General features: G+C 40.2%; 1 protein-coding gene across 2 annotated transcripts in view; it reads left to right on the forward strand.

Annotated features, from left to right (window-relative positions):
- Positions 1-406: 406 nt before the first annotated feature.
- The window catches only part of LOC110042588 (hemicentin-1-like), a 33,759-nt gene continuing 16,351 nt past the window's right edge, over positions 407-17,814 (forward strand). The window contains exons 1-19 of one of the 2 annotated variants that reach the window (XM_020747947.2): positions 407-674; positions 2,867-3,078; positions 3,420-3,753; positions 4,479-4,703; positions 5,075-5,332; positions 5,616-5,882; positions 6,696-6,953; positions 7,957-8,226; positions 8,824-9,093; positions 9,563-9,838; positions 10,641-10,919; positions 11,393-11,668; positions 12,119-12,367; positions 13,362-13,634; positions 14,533-14,784; positions 15,360-15,395; positions 15,602-15,868; positions 16,192-16,362; positions 17,052-17,222. In XM_020747947.2, coding sequence (XP_020603606.2) covers positions 407-674; positions 2,867-3,078; positions 3,420-3,753; positions 4,479-4,703; positions 5,075-5,332; positions 5,616-5,882; positions 6,696-6,953; positions 7,957-8,226; positions 8,824-9,093; positions 9,563-9,838; positions 10,641-10,919; positions 11,393-11,668; positions 12,119-12,367; positions 13,362-13,634; positions 14,533-14,784; positions 15,360-15,395; positions 15,602-15,868; positions 16,192-16,362; positions 17,052-17,222 — 4,612 coding nt within the window. The remainder of the gene's footprint in view (positions 675-2,866; positions 3,079-3,419; positions 3,754-4,478; positions 4,704-5,074; positions 5,333-5,615; positions 5,883-6,695; positions 6,954-7,956; positions 8,227-8,823; positions 9,094-9,562; positions 9,839-10,640; positions 10,920-11,392; positions 11,669-12,118; positions 12,368-13,361; positions 13,635-14,532; positions 14,785-15,359; positions 15,396-15,601; positions 15,869-16,191; positions 16,363-17,051; positions 17,223-17,814) is intronic. The other variant, XM_020747948.2, reaches the window with a different exon arrangement.

The raw sequence follows: 17,814 nt of genomic DNA on the forward strand, positions 1-17,814 counted from the left end.
TTAGGATTACAATTCCACAGGCTCTGACGCCGACTTGTAGTGTGTGCATTACGAGTCTGGACTACATATGCACATCACAGGACTTTTTTCTTGACTCCGATGTCCCTTGGTGAACGGCCTCTAATTCAAGACTTGCGCAAACCTTCCGGAACTATTTTCACCTGATTGAGAGATTATATCAAAATCTGCTCAGTATAGATTTTGGCAGCTCTAGCCATTAGCGGATATCTACAGCAAGGATTATAGTAACTGGCTACAATTTAGAGCTTTACCTGGCTTAGTCTATCCGAAGTCTGGAAGGCAAACTCTACGTTCGCGGCGCTTTCGAAACCTTCTGATCGACACGGATTTTGCACAGATCCTTTTGTTTCAGCGACAATCTTCTCGCCGTTAAATTCAAGGCATCATGAAAGCTCGTCTAAAGACTCTTCATGCGGCTCTTGCCTGGCTTCTTTGCTTTGTTTTTACTCCAACGTGGGGATTTTCAAACGCGCAGAAATCGAATGGAATTCCCGAAGGCGCTGCGTCTCTCGTGTTTGTGTTCGACACAACAGGGAGCATGTATGATGACCTGATTCAAGTGCGCGCTGGAGCAGCGAAAATTCTAGCTACAACGTTGGAAAGGAAAACGAAGCCTTTGTATAACTATGTGTTGATCCCTTTCCACGACCCAGGTGAGTTGAAATCTTAGCTATTTTCGGTGCAATTAGTTGTTCAGAGATTTGTCATATCGTGGAATGATCGGAAGTTTCGTTCTTCCTACTTGAATAGTGTTTGTAGGTATTTATTAGTGTAACTTACTCAATTGTTTACGTTGCTAATAGGTTAACAAAGGCTTACCGGCGCAATTTAATCGAGTGTTCTTCAAAAGATCCGAAATTATAAACGATTCTTGCCGAAACGGTATTTCTGTTAAACAAATTAGCTCGTTTGTTCGAACAATCTTTGTGGCACATGTTTACGATATTTCCGATACCACATTGTTTATGGAATAGTCAACTTTGTTTACCTTAATCCATGTTTGTATTCTGTTACCGTCACTGTCGATAAAAAGAAGATTAATGGCGTAAAAACAGTGCAAGGTAGTTAAAGATGCCGCGAAAGGTGACGAACTGGAGCACCGTGTACATATGTTGTACGTTTTACTTGTCACGCGCGAGTTGATTGAATGCAACAGCTTGATAACTAGAGACAGCTTTGGACAACATAAACTGATCCTCCCGGAAGCGTGCGGTTTTAAACTTACAGCTCTCATTGCTCTGGCATTCAACTTCAAATAAGCATACAATCAATTAATGATGCACTATGGCAACACTATTGTCAATACCAAAATAAAGAAACCACTTAATATTATTATGGTTGATCTTACAAACGTTTTTTTTTTCTTGGAGATATCTTACCTGGATATAAATAGATATAGGAATTAAATCTGTTGTTCTTGGCAAATGGTCAGTACTGAAAGAGTGTTGTATCCCGATACTTAAGTGAACTCTTGACAATAGCAGATCATGTCATATTTGCACTATAATTACATCTTTAATTTGGATAGCTAATACATTTTTGTGGGATTGTGGGAGGGTTGCAACTGCGGGCTGTTGTGATCCCATTTCATGCATAAATTTTAACAAAATTTGTGCATCACCTTTGTCTCTCAGTTGCTTTTAACGTTTTGCGCATCACAAGCGATTGTAAATAAGAAATTTTGGAGAGGAACTGTTTTGAGAAATGATGTGACAATGCAGGTCAATACAAGTGGGGATTGTCAAGTTGTCACTAGCTACTTTGCAATTATTGATTGATAGAAGTGGGAATGGGTGGGGGTGTCAAGGCTTGAGTTTTCATTGGTGTACTTGGTTGACTGTCGGACGAGAGCTTCTAAATCAGCTGATTGAGAAGGAGACTCACTAATCTGAACAGCCCAACTTCACCTCAGCCCTGGGCTATTCTCATGGCATTAGGGGGAGATAAAGTTTTGGCCGTTGGAACCAGGTCGAGGAATAAGGACTTCAGTGTATATTTGATATATGATGAGACTGCGACATCACTGCACAGAAAGCCCGATTTTCAGGCCCAAATATGGATCGGCGTACAATGTGTATACCAACATATTCTTATGCAAACCAAGCATTCCTGAGTCAAAACAAATCTGGAATGTCCTAAGTTTTCCAAATTCAACTTGAATAGGTCATGTCTACTTCCTTGAACACTGTTGAACTCTCCAGATGTTTTCATCACATTTTGCATGTGCCTTGCCAGAATACCGTAGGATTCTAAGTGCCTACATTCGACTTAAATACTTCACATAAATTTGCATTCTTGAATACTCTTGGATACTCCAGGTGTGAATTATGTGTAGTATGAGCCTTGAATACTCCAGGATTCTATGGTGTCACAATAATTGTGTATTCAAAACTCAAATACTTTAGGATATTTTCACTTTGGTGCCGTGCATGTGTGCATAAATTGCTCACTGAAGATGGTAACTAACTCAAACCCTACATTTTACTCTGTTTCTACTAGCCTACAGGTGAACAGGCTCCCAGTCAATGCAAAGAAATTAGGCGAGCCAAGCGAACCAAGCTAACCAAGCTTAATGCCATTTAATTTATCCCCCACAGACCATTCTTGGCTAGCTCGGCCTGCTTGTTTTTTCTTCACCCCATAACTCATTAGAAACCATGTTCACAGGCTATCTAGTTTTTTATTTCATCCAATAATCTGTGCACGTGGGGTTTTTTCCAGGACTATTATACTGCTTAAAATAATTAACTCTTCTAACTAATAGATGCATGTATCTGTTAGTAGGCTGTTTTATCAAGTTGCCATAAAAGGTCTGAGAGTATATTCACTGGCATTCAACTTGCAGCCTTTATATCAACAGATGTGGGTCCTGCAATAGTGACGACAAGCCCTGAGAAGTTTCAGGAACAGCTAGACAACCTGTCTGTTCAGGGTGGAGGAGACTGTCCAGAAATGTCTTTGAATGCAATCATCCTAGCACTGGAGATAAGCTTGCCTGGTTCTTTTATATATGTCTTCACAGATGCAAATGCAAAGGACTTTGATCAAGTTCAAAAGGTGATGCTTTATAGAATGTGAATTCATTTTGTGAGTAGTCTTGTTTTTATTATCATTTGAAATTTGACTTAGGAGAAGAACCTCTTACTGGGCTGTTCTTGCTCAAGTTTCCTTTTAGTACTCATATCATAATGTTGCTCTCAGTTAAAAGTCCACATCAAAAAAGGAAGTTACCCAAATTTTTTTTTTAGATTTGAAGTAAACATGAATTTTTTTAATGATTTTTTAAAAATGCTCAAATTAGCCGCCATTCTAGCACACCACTTGCACTTGTCTAGTTTTCTCTCAGTTGCAGAGAACTTAAGATTATTAATTATTCATTATTTTTATCCTCTTGTCAGGTTCTAAAGTTGATCCAGCAAAAGAAAAGCCAAGTGTTATTCCTCATAACAGGAGACTGTGGCAATCAGACTATCTTGACAAGTTCAACAGCTTATGAACTGATCTCTGCTGCCAGTTCCGGCCAGGTGTTTTACTTGAAGAAGAAAGATGTTAACCAGGTTTTGAAATTTGTGGAGCTGTCAGTGCAAGCTAACAGGGTGAACCTCATTTCAGTGGACAGCGAAGATGCTACAAACAAGACTTACGTAAATATTCCAGTGGACAATGCTTTAGAGGAATTATCCATCTCTCTAAGTGGAGATAATTTGGTCCTGGAGCTTTATCATCCCAATGGTAAATGATGATTTCCTGTTAATTCCTATTTCAGAACTCAGTATACTGTATAGCTACATGTACATTACTGATTAATACAAGCATCAATGCTTTGGATCACTTGAAATTCAGGATATGCACCTTTCAGTCATTACAAGTGTGGAATATTAATTAAAATCAAAGCCTCTGTACTGAGCTTACCATATCTTTAAATTCATCATGGTTCATAGAATTTGGTACCACAGCATGGCCTAGTGGTTTGATTGCTGGACTTGTTATCTATAGGGCCTAAGGGGGGCATGTTTAAAACATGAAATGGCAAAATGACAAACTGAATATGGTTAGCCTAAATAGTGCTCAGGTTAGCCTAAAAATTGCTGACTCAAAAGTGGTTAGCTCTCAATATAACAATAATACCATGGGTTACCCGGCTTACAGACACCGGTATCCCACATTGACTCTTACTTGTAGTGCCATTTCGTCATTTCGTGTTGTAAACACACCCATCTAAAGATCAGATCAGATCAGAGCGGGGACTCTGGAAACATCGCTTGAAAATCTTTCTTGTAATCATTCAATCTCATACTTGTAGTCCAATCTAACAATCCCTACAGACTGTACAGCTAGTGCGGCTGTCTTCTCCTGTTATGTTGCACACATATGGTCCATAGGTGATGGTTGACTCCCAGTTTAGAGGAAGGTGATAACTTTGGTGATATTCAACCATTTTATTTTCTTTCTGTTAGGGAGTCTCTTCACAGAGGAACAAGGACTTGAGAAGCTATTGAATCTAAAGGGAGCAAAAATAGTCTCTGTGCAGAAACCTACCCCAGGTGTATGGAGATTGATGATGAGCAGTAATGGGAGTCACACCCTAAGAGTCACTGGTTTTAGTCCTGTGTCTTTCACAAGTGGCTTTGGGTTGCATCCAGTCAAGAACCAGGATGAGGCTATGCCAAGACCAGTTGCTGGTTAGTAAGTAGAAGTTGCTACCCCAGTATCTTTTTGTTGTGAACCTTATCAGTGCATGCGGGACTGAGAATGGAATGATGAAAGCTAATAAGGGTCACGTGGGAAAAGTGGGAAAAAAATAATTACAAATCATTATTAATAATTTTATGGTAAATAAATTATATTGTAAACAGTTACATAACTGGAAACTGTTTGGAAGAAAAAGGCTCATAAATATGCGACAATCTTGACATAGAGTATTAATGACAGGTGATGCCCAGAAACAGGCTTTTCAGATTACATTGAAATTATAGTAAGAATGATATGGTTGCAAAACCAAGACAGTATAAATAACTAATATTGTATTTTTTTGTTATTATCCACCTGGAAGGTTTTAGAAACTTTGTCCTGATTAAAGTACACGGCCTTCAACCTCCTAGTGCACCTGAAAGAGTACAGCTTCTGGACTTACAGGGTCATTTGATTGGAGAAGTACCATTTAGACCTCGCATCACCAACAAGTTTGCATTTGACTGGCTCAATTTTGAACCACCCACAGGACTATTTTATGTACGCCTAGTTGGTGTAGATGATGAGTACAATGTTTTCTACAGGATGAGTCAAACTGCTCTTAGTGCATTGTTGCCAGGTTTGTTAGAGAATGGCTCACAGAGACATATCAATATATCAGCAGATTGAAAAAAGGCTGTCATAATTATAAGTACTGTACTGAACTAGCTTGTTCAGTCCGTATTGAAGAGGTATTGGTCTCATTCTGTGGCTTGGTCCATAAACCTGCAAAAAAGCAAAGAATTGGACCAGTAAAACTATTTCAGTCTCCAATATGGACCTCACACTGGTTCGATAACACACATTTCACCTGTGTTGACTTTGCCCCTCATAATTGGTACCACCCAATTCCTTTCTTTTAGAATCCCCCACAGTCACTGCTCCAGCTACTGTTGAGGTCCTCTCTGGCTCCAGGGTAGCACTTTGGTGCACAGTGCAGACAGTGGCACCAGCAAAGGTACAGTGGATCATGGACAGGAGAACTCTTGGACCTGTCGTGACACGTATAGGAACAGCTAATGTCACTCACATCATCCCTTCAGTCACCAACAAGGATCAAGGTCCATACTCGTGTTTTGCCAGTAATGCTGGAGGGACAGCCACTGCTATAACTACAATCGTTGTCAAAGGTAGGACGTCTTGTGGCTAAGTGTTGATACTTGGCCACTTAAAATAAGTGTTGAAAAAACAAACTCTGCAAAATGTTCACCTAAAAATATATAAAAAAAAATTAGCCTGTTCCAGGCTCTCGATAGTTGGAAACGAGCGAAGGAAAGAGCGCGAGAAAAAACGACGGAGAAAGTCAGTAGTGTCCCGCGTTTTTTCTCGCCCTCTTTTTCTTTTTTTTCTTTTTTTTTCGCTCGTCCTCAACTACAGAGAACCTGGAACAAGCTAAAAAAAACTCTACTGTACTTACAAGTTCTGGAAAAAACATTGTTACGAAATTACAGACAGAATATACAACCAGATTGTAAATCACTTTGCTACCCACTGTACACGTGTAAAAAAAAAATTAAAAAAACTAACCAATGGTACGTGTATGTAACTGAATCGTGAAGTTTTACAGTTTTACCATAAGGCTGACCATCCTAACGTTAACTGAGAAGTCATTGTTTTGAGACAATATCACCATGCAGTCACAACATTGTTTTGGTACTGAGCAGGATTTTTTTTTATTTTTCATATGTGCCTTATAAATTGCTCATTTGAGTAGGTCCTTAATAGCACATTTTGGACGGCCACTTTTCAAATTCTGGCATAAAGCCTGATACTAAGCAACCCCAATACCATAATTACAATTGTATGTGCAGACGGAAATTTCCCCGTAAATAACCTGCAGTGTGTTGTTAACGTCTGTGACGCAGGCTAGAAAAAAGCTAGTCCGAAAACTGTGTTTGTCACTGCCATGTCATGCTAACCTACTTCTTCAAACTCTTCTTTAGTTCCACGCTCAGTAGTCATCGATCAGGAATACACAAACTTGACACTTGTTACTGGGGACGCTGTTCTTCTTAACTGTGTACCAGACGGTGACATTCCCTTCAAGGTTGTGTGGCTAAAGGAAGACAAGCAACTGACTCCACAGGCAAATGATTCCTTGTTGCTTCACATTCGAAGCAGGAAGGACGGTGGGAGATATGAGTGTGTTGCTACTAGCAAACAAGGAGAAGAGGTTTTGGCCGTGGATGTGATTGTCTTTGGTGAGTTAATAACCAATCTCCATCTAATATGGAGATGCTTCTGCCAACGTTTCCTATATCAAGGTATATCAAAGCTGTTAACTTCTAAAGAAATGATTGTTCTGCGCTGGCGACAAGCAAAATACTAGATATTATTTGATAACATTGTATTAGTTGATAAAGGTTTACTAACTCAGCCATAGTTGTGAAACTGAAATTTCAGGAATAAGCCCTTTGCCACTTTGCTATGACCAAGTGCTAATTCACCTTTAATTTTATCGTCACAAGTTGATAAGTGGCTGAGCGTCCCACTTAAGTAGATTTTTGCCTTAAAGAGACACATTTTGTTAGAGAGATATCTGCCCTGAAGAACAGTCCGACCAATTTTGTAGAGAGGTGTTTAACTTAGAGAGAGAAATCACATTTAAGTATAAATCTGCTAGCGTTCTATCACGAATGCCGTTCTCGGTCGTTCTCTGATTGGCTACGCTACTCACTATTTATTCTGTGATAGCTAGGGAGTAGCGTCACGTTAGCAGTGTGCCCTTGTTAACAAAATGACGGCCGCTCCTTGGCGTTTTCGAAGTGTCTATGAAGAGGATTTAGATAAAGTTTTGAACGACTAGTAGGTTTATACTAAAACGATTAGATTATTCGCTCTCGAGTTCTATGCGTGATAGTTGACTCGGGCTGCGTTCTCGTCAACTATCACGCGATAGAAATCTCCAGCTCATAATCTAATGGTTTAATCGAGATGTACACAAGATAAATGTCCACCTTAAACAGGTACCTCTTTCATCAAGAGGCGTATGACAGGTTTGTCAGAGAGGATCAGGGTTATAGTATCTGCCCTAAAGAAGAGGCACTTCTGAATGGTGTCTACCTTAGAGAGTAGTTTTCTTACTGGAGACCGAGGTCTACAGTTGTTACAACTCTCTAAGCTGAGTATATGGAACTGATAATCGATGTAGTTTTGCCAACAACAGTTTTGGAGCCTCCGGCTTGTTTTTTCCTCCTTTCCCAGAACAGCCATCTGCTACAATCAATCCCCCAATTGTGACCTATCAAATCGGAAACAATGTTTCCATCAAATGTCAGATGAATGGGTTCCCATTTCCTTCTCTGATGTGGTATAAAGACAGTCTTCAACTGGAGTCAAGTGAAAGGATCAGCACAGACAACGACGGTGTGCTGGTTATTAGAAATGCGCAACTGTTAGATGCTGGAGAGTACGAGTGTGCTGTGTGGAACATTGCAGGACAGAGCCAGGCCACAGTCACGCTACTTTACACTGGTAACTAGATATCAATCAGTGAATTCTCCTCACTTATTGTCTTACTTTTCTTTTCACTTGGAGAATTTGTCGGATTATGAACTACACCGGACAATGTGGCAGAAGTGGTCTCAATGTGGTCAGATGTCTTTCAAGAGAATCTTTTAATGACACACCGTCGTTTTGATCTAAGCGTGGACACGTGACGATGTTCTAATTGGGTGCAAACATGATGACATATTTGTCAACCAAACATTTAAAGTTTCACAGCCGTTTAGCACATTTTCCCATCCAAATTAGCAAGTACTTGAAGTTGTTGATATGTTTTCGATAAATATATGACCCGCTTTCACTAAGAAAGCAGAACGCGCGAAATATGTCGTGTGCATGCAATTAGAGTATGTTTTTTTTCGTTACGTCTCCGCGCTTAGATGAAAACAACAGTGGAACTTTCAAAACAGTAGAGGGCAACCCAAGCAAAAAGTTGGAGCCAGGGTAATCAGTAATGAATAAACACCCCGTAGGACACTCCTTAAAATTTAAGACAAACCTCACGTTACGTTTATCTTTACCCTGACAAGACAACTGTTTTTTTTTTAATACATTTACACCCCACAGTACCACCGTCAGTGTATGTTGACCAGAAGGAGGTGACCGCTAACGCTGGTGAGACCATCACAATCCGATGTACAGCAACTGGTACGCCGAGGGCACAGATCACGTGGTATCAGGGACAAAACAAAATGATTGCCAACCGGAGAATCGCCGTCAGTAGCCAGGGACATCTGGTTATCAATGCAATCGAGTTAAAAGACGCTGGATATTACACATGTCTGGGTAACAATAGCGCTGGCCAAGACTCCGTTACTATTACTGTTAATGTGCAAAGTGAGTGATATATGTTATGTTTACTGGTTTGAGTTTGTACCTCCTGTTGTTAGGCCCCGTCCAAACTACGCCGGGGAATTTTCAAGACGGAGGTTTCACTCTGAAAACGCGTCGAATGTTTTCTGTCCACACTACGCCGGAGAAATTTGAAAAAGCAACAATCAACGGTCATTTTTTAATTTGTGTTTGATGAAAACTCGGACTGGGAAATCACTTGATTACCGTGATGTCATCGTTTTCGAAAAGCTCATAAGGGTAGTTTTTATTTCTCATTTTATTCTGACCAAGATCGCAGTTCTTAAACTAAAAGATAAACTGAAAAAGTAAGAAGTAGTTGTGTTTCAATAAGGACATAAGTCTGTTATACGAAGCTTTCCGCATGCTTGGATCTCATTCTAGAACGCGACCAAACGGAAACAAAATATTTTAATGAGGTAGATAACTGCTTCCTGAAACTGTCTTTTCATAGTCCCTCCACGTGTGACGGTAGACAATGATGAGATTCCTGTGATACTGGGCGAGACACTTGTGTTACGTTGTGCAGCAGTTGGAGTTCCTATCCCGACCATCACATGGATGAAGAACAACAGACCCCTGCAGACTAGTGACAGGATCACCATCAGTTATGACGGAGGAGAGTTGGTTATAACGGATGCTATTCCACAGGACGTAGGAGACTATCAGTGTGTTGGGAGAAGTCCGGCCGGAACTGCCACGGCAGTGATTATGCTCTGGGGAGAAGGAGGTTGGTTGTTAAAGAGTTTAAAGGAGCTAAGTCACTCCTTGTGCATGTGAAAAAGTTTAGCCTACATTTTGCAAGTTCCTCGTTTTTGATCCGTGTTAATCTTCTCCATCCTTAACCATCATTGTTTCTTTATGGTTTATTATTATCTCTCTGGTGTTTTTTCTATCTTTTTTTGCTACAGTAACTCTGGTTTCCTTCGATTTAAAGGTAATTTTGTACGAAGCCAAGTTAACTCAAAATACCGTGTCTGAGTTCCTTTAAGGGTGTTGATCTCATACTGAGGAAGCTGGTTACGTTCTTTGTGAGTTCTTGGTCTAATGTGGCTTTCCGTCTTGCTGCCGTGACGTCTGTTCTGAAACATACAGTGAATGCGTACTAGCTGTTATTTGAGAAAGATTTCGTTAAAATCCAGTATTGGATATGAATCCAGACTATGGACTTTATATTATTTTATATTTTGTTTTCATACATCCGTTTATCTGCAATTTTTTATTGAATTTACCTGGAACTCGTTGTTATTAGTCGGTGTCATATATGTACAGTATGTCACTCCTAATGGATCAAACGTTCGTGGGCAAGACAATTTACCGTCACAGTCTCTCTCTGTCCAGATTTATAAAAGGTGAATTTAATGCTGGGGGTAACCCTGCAATGGACTAGCATCCCATCCAGGGGGAAGTAGAAACACTCCTAGTCACTCCACGCTACGGAAACCAGGGTAATCTCTGGCGGTAATGGCCTCTTGGCCCGAAGCAGACTGTACCTTACCTATATGTTACTCTGTTTTTATTTCAATTTGTAGTTCCTCCCACGATAACGAGGCGTCCTTCAGAGAAACATGTCACGTTTGGTGGAAATGTAACCTTTACGTGTCGTGCCAAGGGAGTACCAGAACCTCGAATCACATGGTACAATACCTTGGGGATTGCGGCTGACACAGACCCCCGTGCTACAGTGTTGCCCTCTGGTGACCTGTTCATACAGAGCATAGAAATAAAGGATGCTGGGAGATATGACTGTGTGGCAGAGAACAGTCTGGGGAGAGATACAGCCCAGGTCACTCTCATTCTAACAGGCCTTAGTAAGTGACAAATAGCAGTCGTATATAGGTTTCCAGGGCTTATCTGGCAAGTTGCTGGTTAAACTTGGAATGGCATAAAAAGAAAACATTGCGATCTTTGAGAAATCGAAACACTTTTAAAGGGAATTGTGTGAAAAATCAATTCCGATATTAATCACATTGCCGCGATAATCGAGGCGTGTAAACGAGCTTGATAAAAACGAAAGGGTAAAAATTCCTTCGTTTCGCAAACTTTTTAAACCTTTTATATTTTCCAGAAAGTAAAAAGAAATGTTCGTTTTCCTCATCTTTTTAAGCTTTCAGGAAATGTACACTTTATTGGGGGTTATTTTCGAAACCTCCGTACAAAAACGCGCTAACGTGAGACGGTCAATTGGCGGAGGTATACTGAACCTTGAATGGTTTGTGTTTTGTCTGTGAATACAGCATTCCATTTCACTATAAACGTGTTTTGTCCGTCTTCACTTTCTCAGCTCCACCAGTAATTATCAAACCAGAGAAAACCACCATCATTGGTGACAGAAATGGAACAGTTGAGCTGGAGTGTCCAGCCATTGGTAACCCCAAACCTACCATCACATGGCATAAGAATCGTCGGTCGATTGCTATTGACGGCACCAAGTTTAGACAGAAGAATACAGGGGCGTTGGTGATAAGCTCATTGTTGCGGCTAGATTCTGGGACATACTTGTGCACTGCAAAGAACCCCACTGGACAAGATTTTCTCATCCTCACCCTCTACGTGTACAGTGAGTCTTTAATGATGTACTAAGGAACGTAATGGCATAGCTGTGAATGTCAGCATAGCATAGACAGAGAAACGGTGGCTTCTTAACTTTACTAAGGCATTTTGTATCTGTGTGCGGAACACAGCAAAACATGATAGTGCAGACACAATGAAATCTTGATGATAAGTGTAGTATCACTGATAATGAATCACACAAAGCAAAGATTTGACTGGATAGCTTTAACAAACTTGTTCATGTTATTAATCTAAACGTGTAGGAGAAGACTCGTAGAATTCAAACAGTGTTTCGTGATTTTTTTTTTTTTTTTTTTTTTTTTTTTTTTTTTGTGCTTTTTGATGAACAGCAGTTAATTTTTTGAGTGTTGTTTACTTCTTGCTTAACGGTTCATCATAGAAATGATGAACACTTGATATACACGTAATAAACACATAACATGTTTTTCGCTGTTAGATTCTCCTGAAATTATCAAGCCACCACCAAACATGACTGTAGACGTCGGCGATTCCATCTTGATGGAATGTGTAGCGAGAGGATATCCTGTTCCACGCATTCGTTGGTTTCTAAACGACAAAGCTCTTCCTAACAATGGTTCTGTTATTGAAATAGCCAAGCTATCCCTTAACCATACCGGTGTGTATCTCTGCGTAGCTGAGAATGTAGCTGGTAATGCTACTGCTACAGCCACTCTTTCTGTCATGGGTGAGTTATTTGAAGTCATTTTAAGAGATGCTAGTATACACCTGGGAGTGAATTAGTTTTGAACTAGGTCTCATGAAGGTACCACTAAAGCCTGGTTTTCACTACGACATAGGCACAAGCGTAATGGTAGGGAGGACGCGCACAGCACAAGCATAAGCACGTAGGCATGCGCAGAATGGACAATTGCCTTATTTTCGGTTCCATACCTCAGTAAAACAAGATGCCGAGCTTTCGCTTATGCTTATGCTCACAGCAGCACGTATTTGGTTAAACATAAGCACTAGAAGGACAAAAACGCTTTTTTTTTTTTTTTTTTTTGGCTAGTCCTTGTGTTAATGCTTGTGCTGTGGGCGTCCATACTACGGTTTTACTTATGCTTGTGGTTGTGCTTATGTGGTGGTGAAAACCAGGCTTAACCTGCCATCAGGCGTTTTCTTTTTTCTGAATATAGGGACGGAGGGTATAATCGCTCGTTACATCGTTACGGCGTCCAGTCAAGCTCTAGCTTCCTGCTAAGACGTCCGTTGGATTTCCCGCGCATTCCATCCCAGGAAAGATCGCGTGAAGATCGCGTAAAAACCGCGTGAAGATCGCGTGAAAAGGCGAAACGACGTCTGCGTCTACAGGAGACTAGGCGCTAGTGATGAGGAGAAGTGATAAGATATACCTATAGGCTTGACTGAACTCCAAATTCTAGAAACTGACCGGAAGACAAATAATATACAGCATTTTATTAGTAAGGGAAATAACAGATACCAGTTGCGCTTATTCGAATCGGGCGCTTATTTGAGGTCTCGAGGAGAGCGTCAATTCGATTGAATGGGTCGCCAATGGAAAAGTTGGTACTCTAACAATTGAAGAGATAGCAGTATTTCTTTATCAGCTCAGTATCATATTCAAGTGACTAACTCAATTTCTGATAAATTGTCAAATAAGATGAATGGTGCGAAACTACCGATAACTTTGCACCATAACTGCATCTGTCTTTCAACAGCTCCACCAGCGATATTTCAGTCCAGGTCGCCTATAAATGTATTATCAGGAAGTTGGACAGAATTGCCATGTAATGTTAGTGGCAATCCCAAGCCGACAGTTAGCTGGTTTCTACATGACTTGCCGATTGATGAGAGTGATCTTAAGTATTTGATTCTACCGTCCGGTAATCTTCGTATTTTTGGTGTGACGCCATCGGACAGTGGAGTATATTCCTGTATGGCGTCCAATCCTCTTGGAGTAGCTCGGCGTCCTGTCGAGTTGTCGGTACAAGGTAAGAACAGGTTGAAAATGATTGAAGAGCAGTTTTCCAGTGACAATCTCAAAACTCATTAACAGCTCAAGGTAAAACAAACGAAATCATAACCGACCTGCTGGTTTTTTAAAAAAGTAAAAAGTGTACATTTTTTCCCTTAGTCTTGGTCATCAAAGGGAAGATTTATCAAACTCTCGAAACAGTATTTCAACACCCTGAGGTTCGTCATAAAAACTTCACCGCGCGTCGTAATTCTGTTCTAGGTGTTTGGAAATGAATTGAAACACCTCCTCTTGTGCTTGAGATCATTTTTACGTCATAAATTCAAAACCAAAGTACCATATTTACTCGAAGTGGTGCCGTGCACAAAAGCGCTGCCCTGGAAGAAGAGCGGCAACCCTGAACAAAGGCGCGGTGCTTATTTGACGCACTTGAGTTCCGAGGCGGAGTTTTCTCGAAGACGCAGTTACGTTTCGTCGATGTGTAAAAAGAATGGCTTTGACATGTTAAGCTGAGTTTTGGTTGTTCTTCATGTCGTTTTGTAGACAAATAAGATTTGATATGTTTTGCGTTTCTCATGACATTTTCATAAGCGCAGCCTGAAATAAGCGCCACATCAAAACGTTTAGAGCTAATAAGCTCTGCGGCGTTTTTTGGAGTAAATACGGTAATTATTACAAAGCTTGTCACTGCAAATCTGTGAGGTATTTCTCCCACCCCCAGATAAATAAACCCCACAACATGATACTTCAAAACAAATTGATGACTAGATATTGCGTTGTGTTAAACTGTCATCATTGCAATATTTAGTCTTTTAGTTTTATTGTATGCTTTAAGTTTTGTCCAAAATATCGCTTTTTGGAGAGTTTCTTTTCCCGATTTGAAGATTACAGATTCTTCGTTTTTGTTGTTGCAGTTCCTCCTGAAATTATCAAAGAACCCCAAAACATTTCCATTGATGAAGGAGACACTATTATCTTGGAATGTGAGGCACTTGGGTTCCCTGTGCCTCAGATCACGTGGTATCTGAACGGCAGCGCCTTGTCAACTAATAGTTCACTAGTGGAGATAATCGAAGCCAGGAAGTCAGAACACGAAGGTCTCTATCGCTGTGAGGCTAAGAATCCTGCTGGGATTGTTACAGCCAGTGCTTTTGTTACCGTGAAAGGTCAGTCTCATGAATACACATTCTTTTCTAAGTGCCTGTTGACAAATACCTTGAGATTCCCTTAGTAAGTCCCCCGCCCTGAACATAGACCTCCCGAAAATAAGCCCCACAAATCTCAGGGGCGTAAAAATCCTTTCTGCAATAAACCCCTCGAATATAAGGTTGTGTTCATGCGAGCAATTCGCACTGCATGCAAATTAACGCGCGTGCGTCAGTAATTTTCTCCGTCATTGTAATAAATGAGTAATCGTATGAAAAAAGTTCAAGCAAGTAAGGATTTACACTACGTGTAATATTTGAAAATTCTTTCAAATTGCAGAGACTCATGTAATTTTGGTAGAATTCTCAAACGTCACTCGTAAGGTAAATCTTTAATTGCAGTCGCGTTTACACGATTGCCTATACTAATTCTTACCCCAGCCAGCGGCGATTGCAGCTAGTTAGGTTAGTCAGGTAAATCTGATGTTCAATGCAGTGGTCTGTCGTTCATTTGCTATGTTCAGAAAGTGGGAGACTGTAGTGTTACAAGTGTATGTTTTATTTTCTTTCCTTTTGTTGTTTTGTTTGTTTTACAGGAAGGGACAAAAATGTTGCCCAGAGAGGAAGGCCTGGTAATTGTTACTATTAATTTACTGAACGTTATTTAAATGTAACTTTAAAATGACATTGATGTTTTCATCAATAAATAATCAATAGCCTCCGCTTGGCGCGAAAACACGCTTGGATATTTGTCGGTTTCTCAGTTTGTTTCTCTAAAACTTCCCCTATTTGAATTTATTTTCCTGTAGTAATGCCTTTGTTTTTCATGTTTCCGTAGAGTTTGTGCTCACACCACAAGACACCGTAGTGGACGCAGGTTCAACCTTCCTCTGGGACTGCACAGCCAGAGGAACACCAACCCCTGTGTTGACTTGGACAAAGGATGGTGTAAAGTTTCAATCTGATACCCCTGAGCATATTAATATCTTGTCCAATAACAGTTTAGTAATAACAAGAGTGAAACCAGAGGATGCTGGACAATATCAGTGTCATGCTAGGAATGGAGTTGGTGCACACGTGGTACAGGCGACATTGACAGTCAGAGGTGAGACCCTAGTGCGCGTGCCCTCGTTGTTAAGGTTCTATTAAAAAATCAGTATCAATCTATCAGAACTCGGTCGAGAATTACGCAGAAGAACCACATTGCTTCTTACAGTTCTTCTGTGTATGAAATTCTAAGTGAAATTTGACGCTCGTTCGTTTGCATAATTTACTGCAATACTTTTTGGTCTTCTTCTTTGGTTTTTATTCATCTCGCGTTTTAGTGTAAGTTTCAGGAAATTTAATTATAGTCACCTTCTTGACAAAAGACATTTTAAATTTCTTTCGTCTTGTAATCGTTTTCTTCTTTTTGGCACGTTGTTGCAGTTAATGGACGGTGGAGTGAATGGTTAGAGTGGGGTGCCTGCAGTAGATCGTGTGGATCTGGGTCCCAGTATAGATTCAGGTCATGTGACAATCCTGTGCCAAGTAATGGCGGGAAGCCGTGCTCTGGAAACAATGTACAATCACAGCTCTGTAATGTACAATCCTGCCCCGGTAGGTGAAATGTTTCGTGTAACCGGTGACTTGGTTGGCAATGATGGGGCTGGGCACTTTATAAATATGTTTGCCAGGCAAGAACTACCTGGCGAAAGTAAAAAAACTCATATATGACAGTAATTCATTTAAATATCGTTTCATTTCTTTCTTTCTTTTTATTCCATCTAAAACGCTGTGTTAAACTTACTATTCAATGACGTTATGAGGAAGAATGTAATAGTTTGGTAGTTGGCTTTCAAGAACATAACCTCTTGCAAGTCACCTACAAACAGAAAAACTACCAGATAGAAGGCAATCTGGTGCTACAGCAGATCTAGAGCAATAAACCACATTGAATGTTGATCATGCACGCTGCTTGTCGTGGGCGCGTAGAAAACACCTTTGAGCGGGCGATCAATTTGTCAGCGATCGCACGCAATGCAGTTGATCATAAAGGGACTGTTTGAAATGTCGCCCCCACTTTATAGAGTAGCTGGTCTTTTTACTAGCCCCTAAAATATGAAGATGCACAAAATTAGGTTATCCCTCAAAATTGTTTTACCCTAATGGTTCACAGCATTCTCTTTGAAAATTCCTTTAAAGCTCAACTTAAAGTTCTTTCTCTTACAATTGTGTGGCAGTCTTTAACCATTTTCTTTTTTCTTTTTCTTTTGTTTGTTTTGTTTTGTTTTGTTTTGTTTTTTCAGTTGACGGAGATTGGTCTGACTGGACAGAGTGGACATTGTGTTCACAGGTTTGTAATGGCGGAGAACAAACACGATACCGGGAGTGCAATAACCCAGCTCCACTACATGGTGGTAAAGACTGTCAGGGCAATAAGAGAGATTCAAGAACTTGTAACTTTTTTAAGTGTCCAGGTGAGACCATAATAGAGGAGTTAGTGACAGATTTTGTTCGTGCGCACTTGCGCTGAAAGGTTTTAACAGGAATTCTAAAGCGCAAAAGATCAGCTTCCGACTCAGATGGTTGACGAAGGATGCCCCTTTTAAGATTTAATCCGCAGTTCTTGTTAAGTTACTTTGAGGTCAATAAAGTCAAATTGTTGCATAATTTTAATTACCAGTCTCCGGCTACTCTGTTTTCCAGTTTAAGCTTGTCGACATCACCTGTTAGTTGTTTAACTCAAGAAAGTCTTCAGACTCTTCTTTATCAGATTCTTCTACAAATATTTTCTTAATTTAACAAACAAGAGTTGTTGCCACGTTATGCGTGAAGTAAAAAAAGTCTTAAAACCGTTTTTTCGAATGTTCGAACAAGAATGATAACGTTAAAACTTTAAAGGTTTTTCCGAATTACTAACCTTAAAATACCAGTTTCCTTAGGTGCTAAACCGCTTACAGCAGGGGGTAATAACAAAAGAAAAAGAACCAAGCATGGTTATAGATTTTTAAAAACTGAGATCAAATGGCTAATGTGATTGATATTTTTCAAGGCAACTTTTTATTTCGT

This window comes from Orbicella faveolata, unplaced genomic scaffold, assembly GCF_042242905.1.
Source record: "Orbicella faveolata isolate gen_17 unplaced genomic scaffold, um_ofav_v1 contig_36, whole genome shotgun sequence".
In the NCBI taxonomy this organism is placed as follows: Eukaryota; Metazoa; Cnidaria; class Anthozoa; order Scleractinia; family Merulinidae; genus Orbicella; species Orbicella faveolata.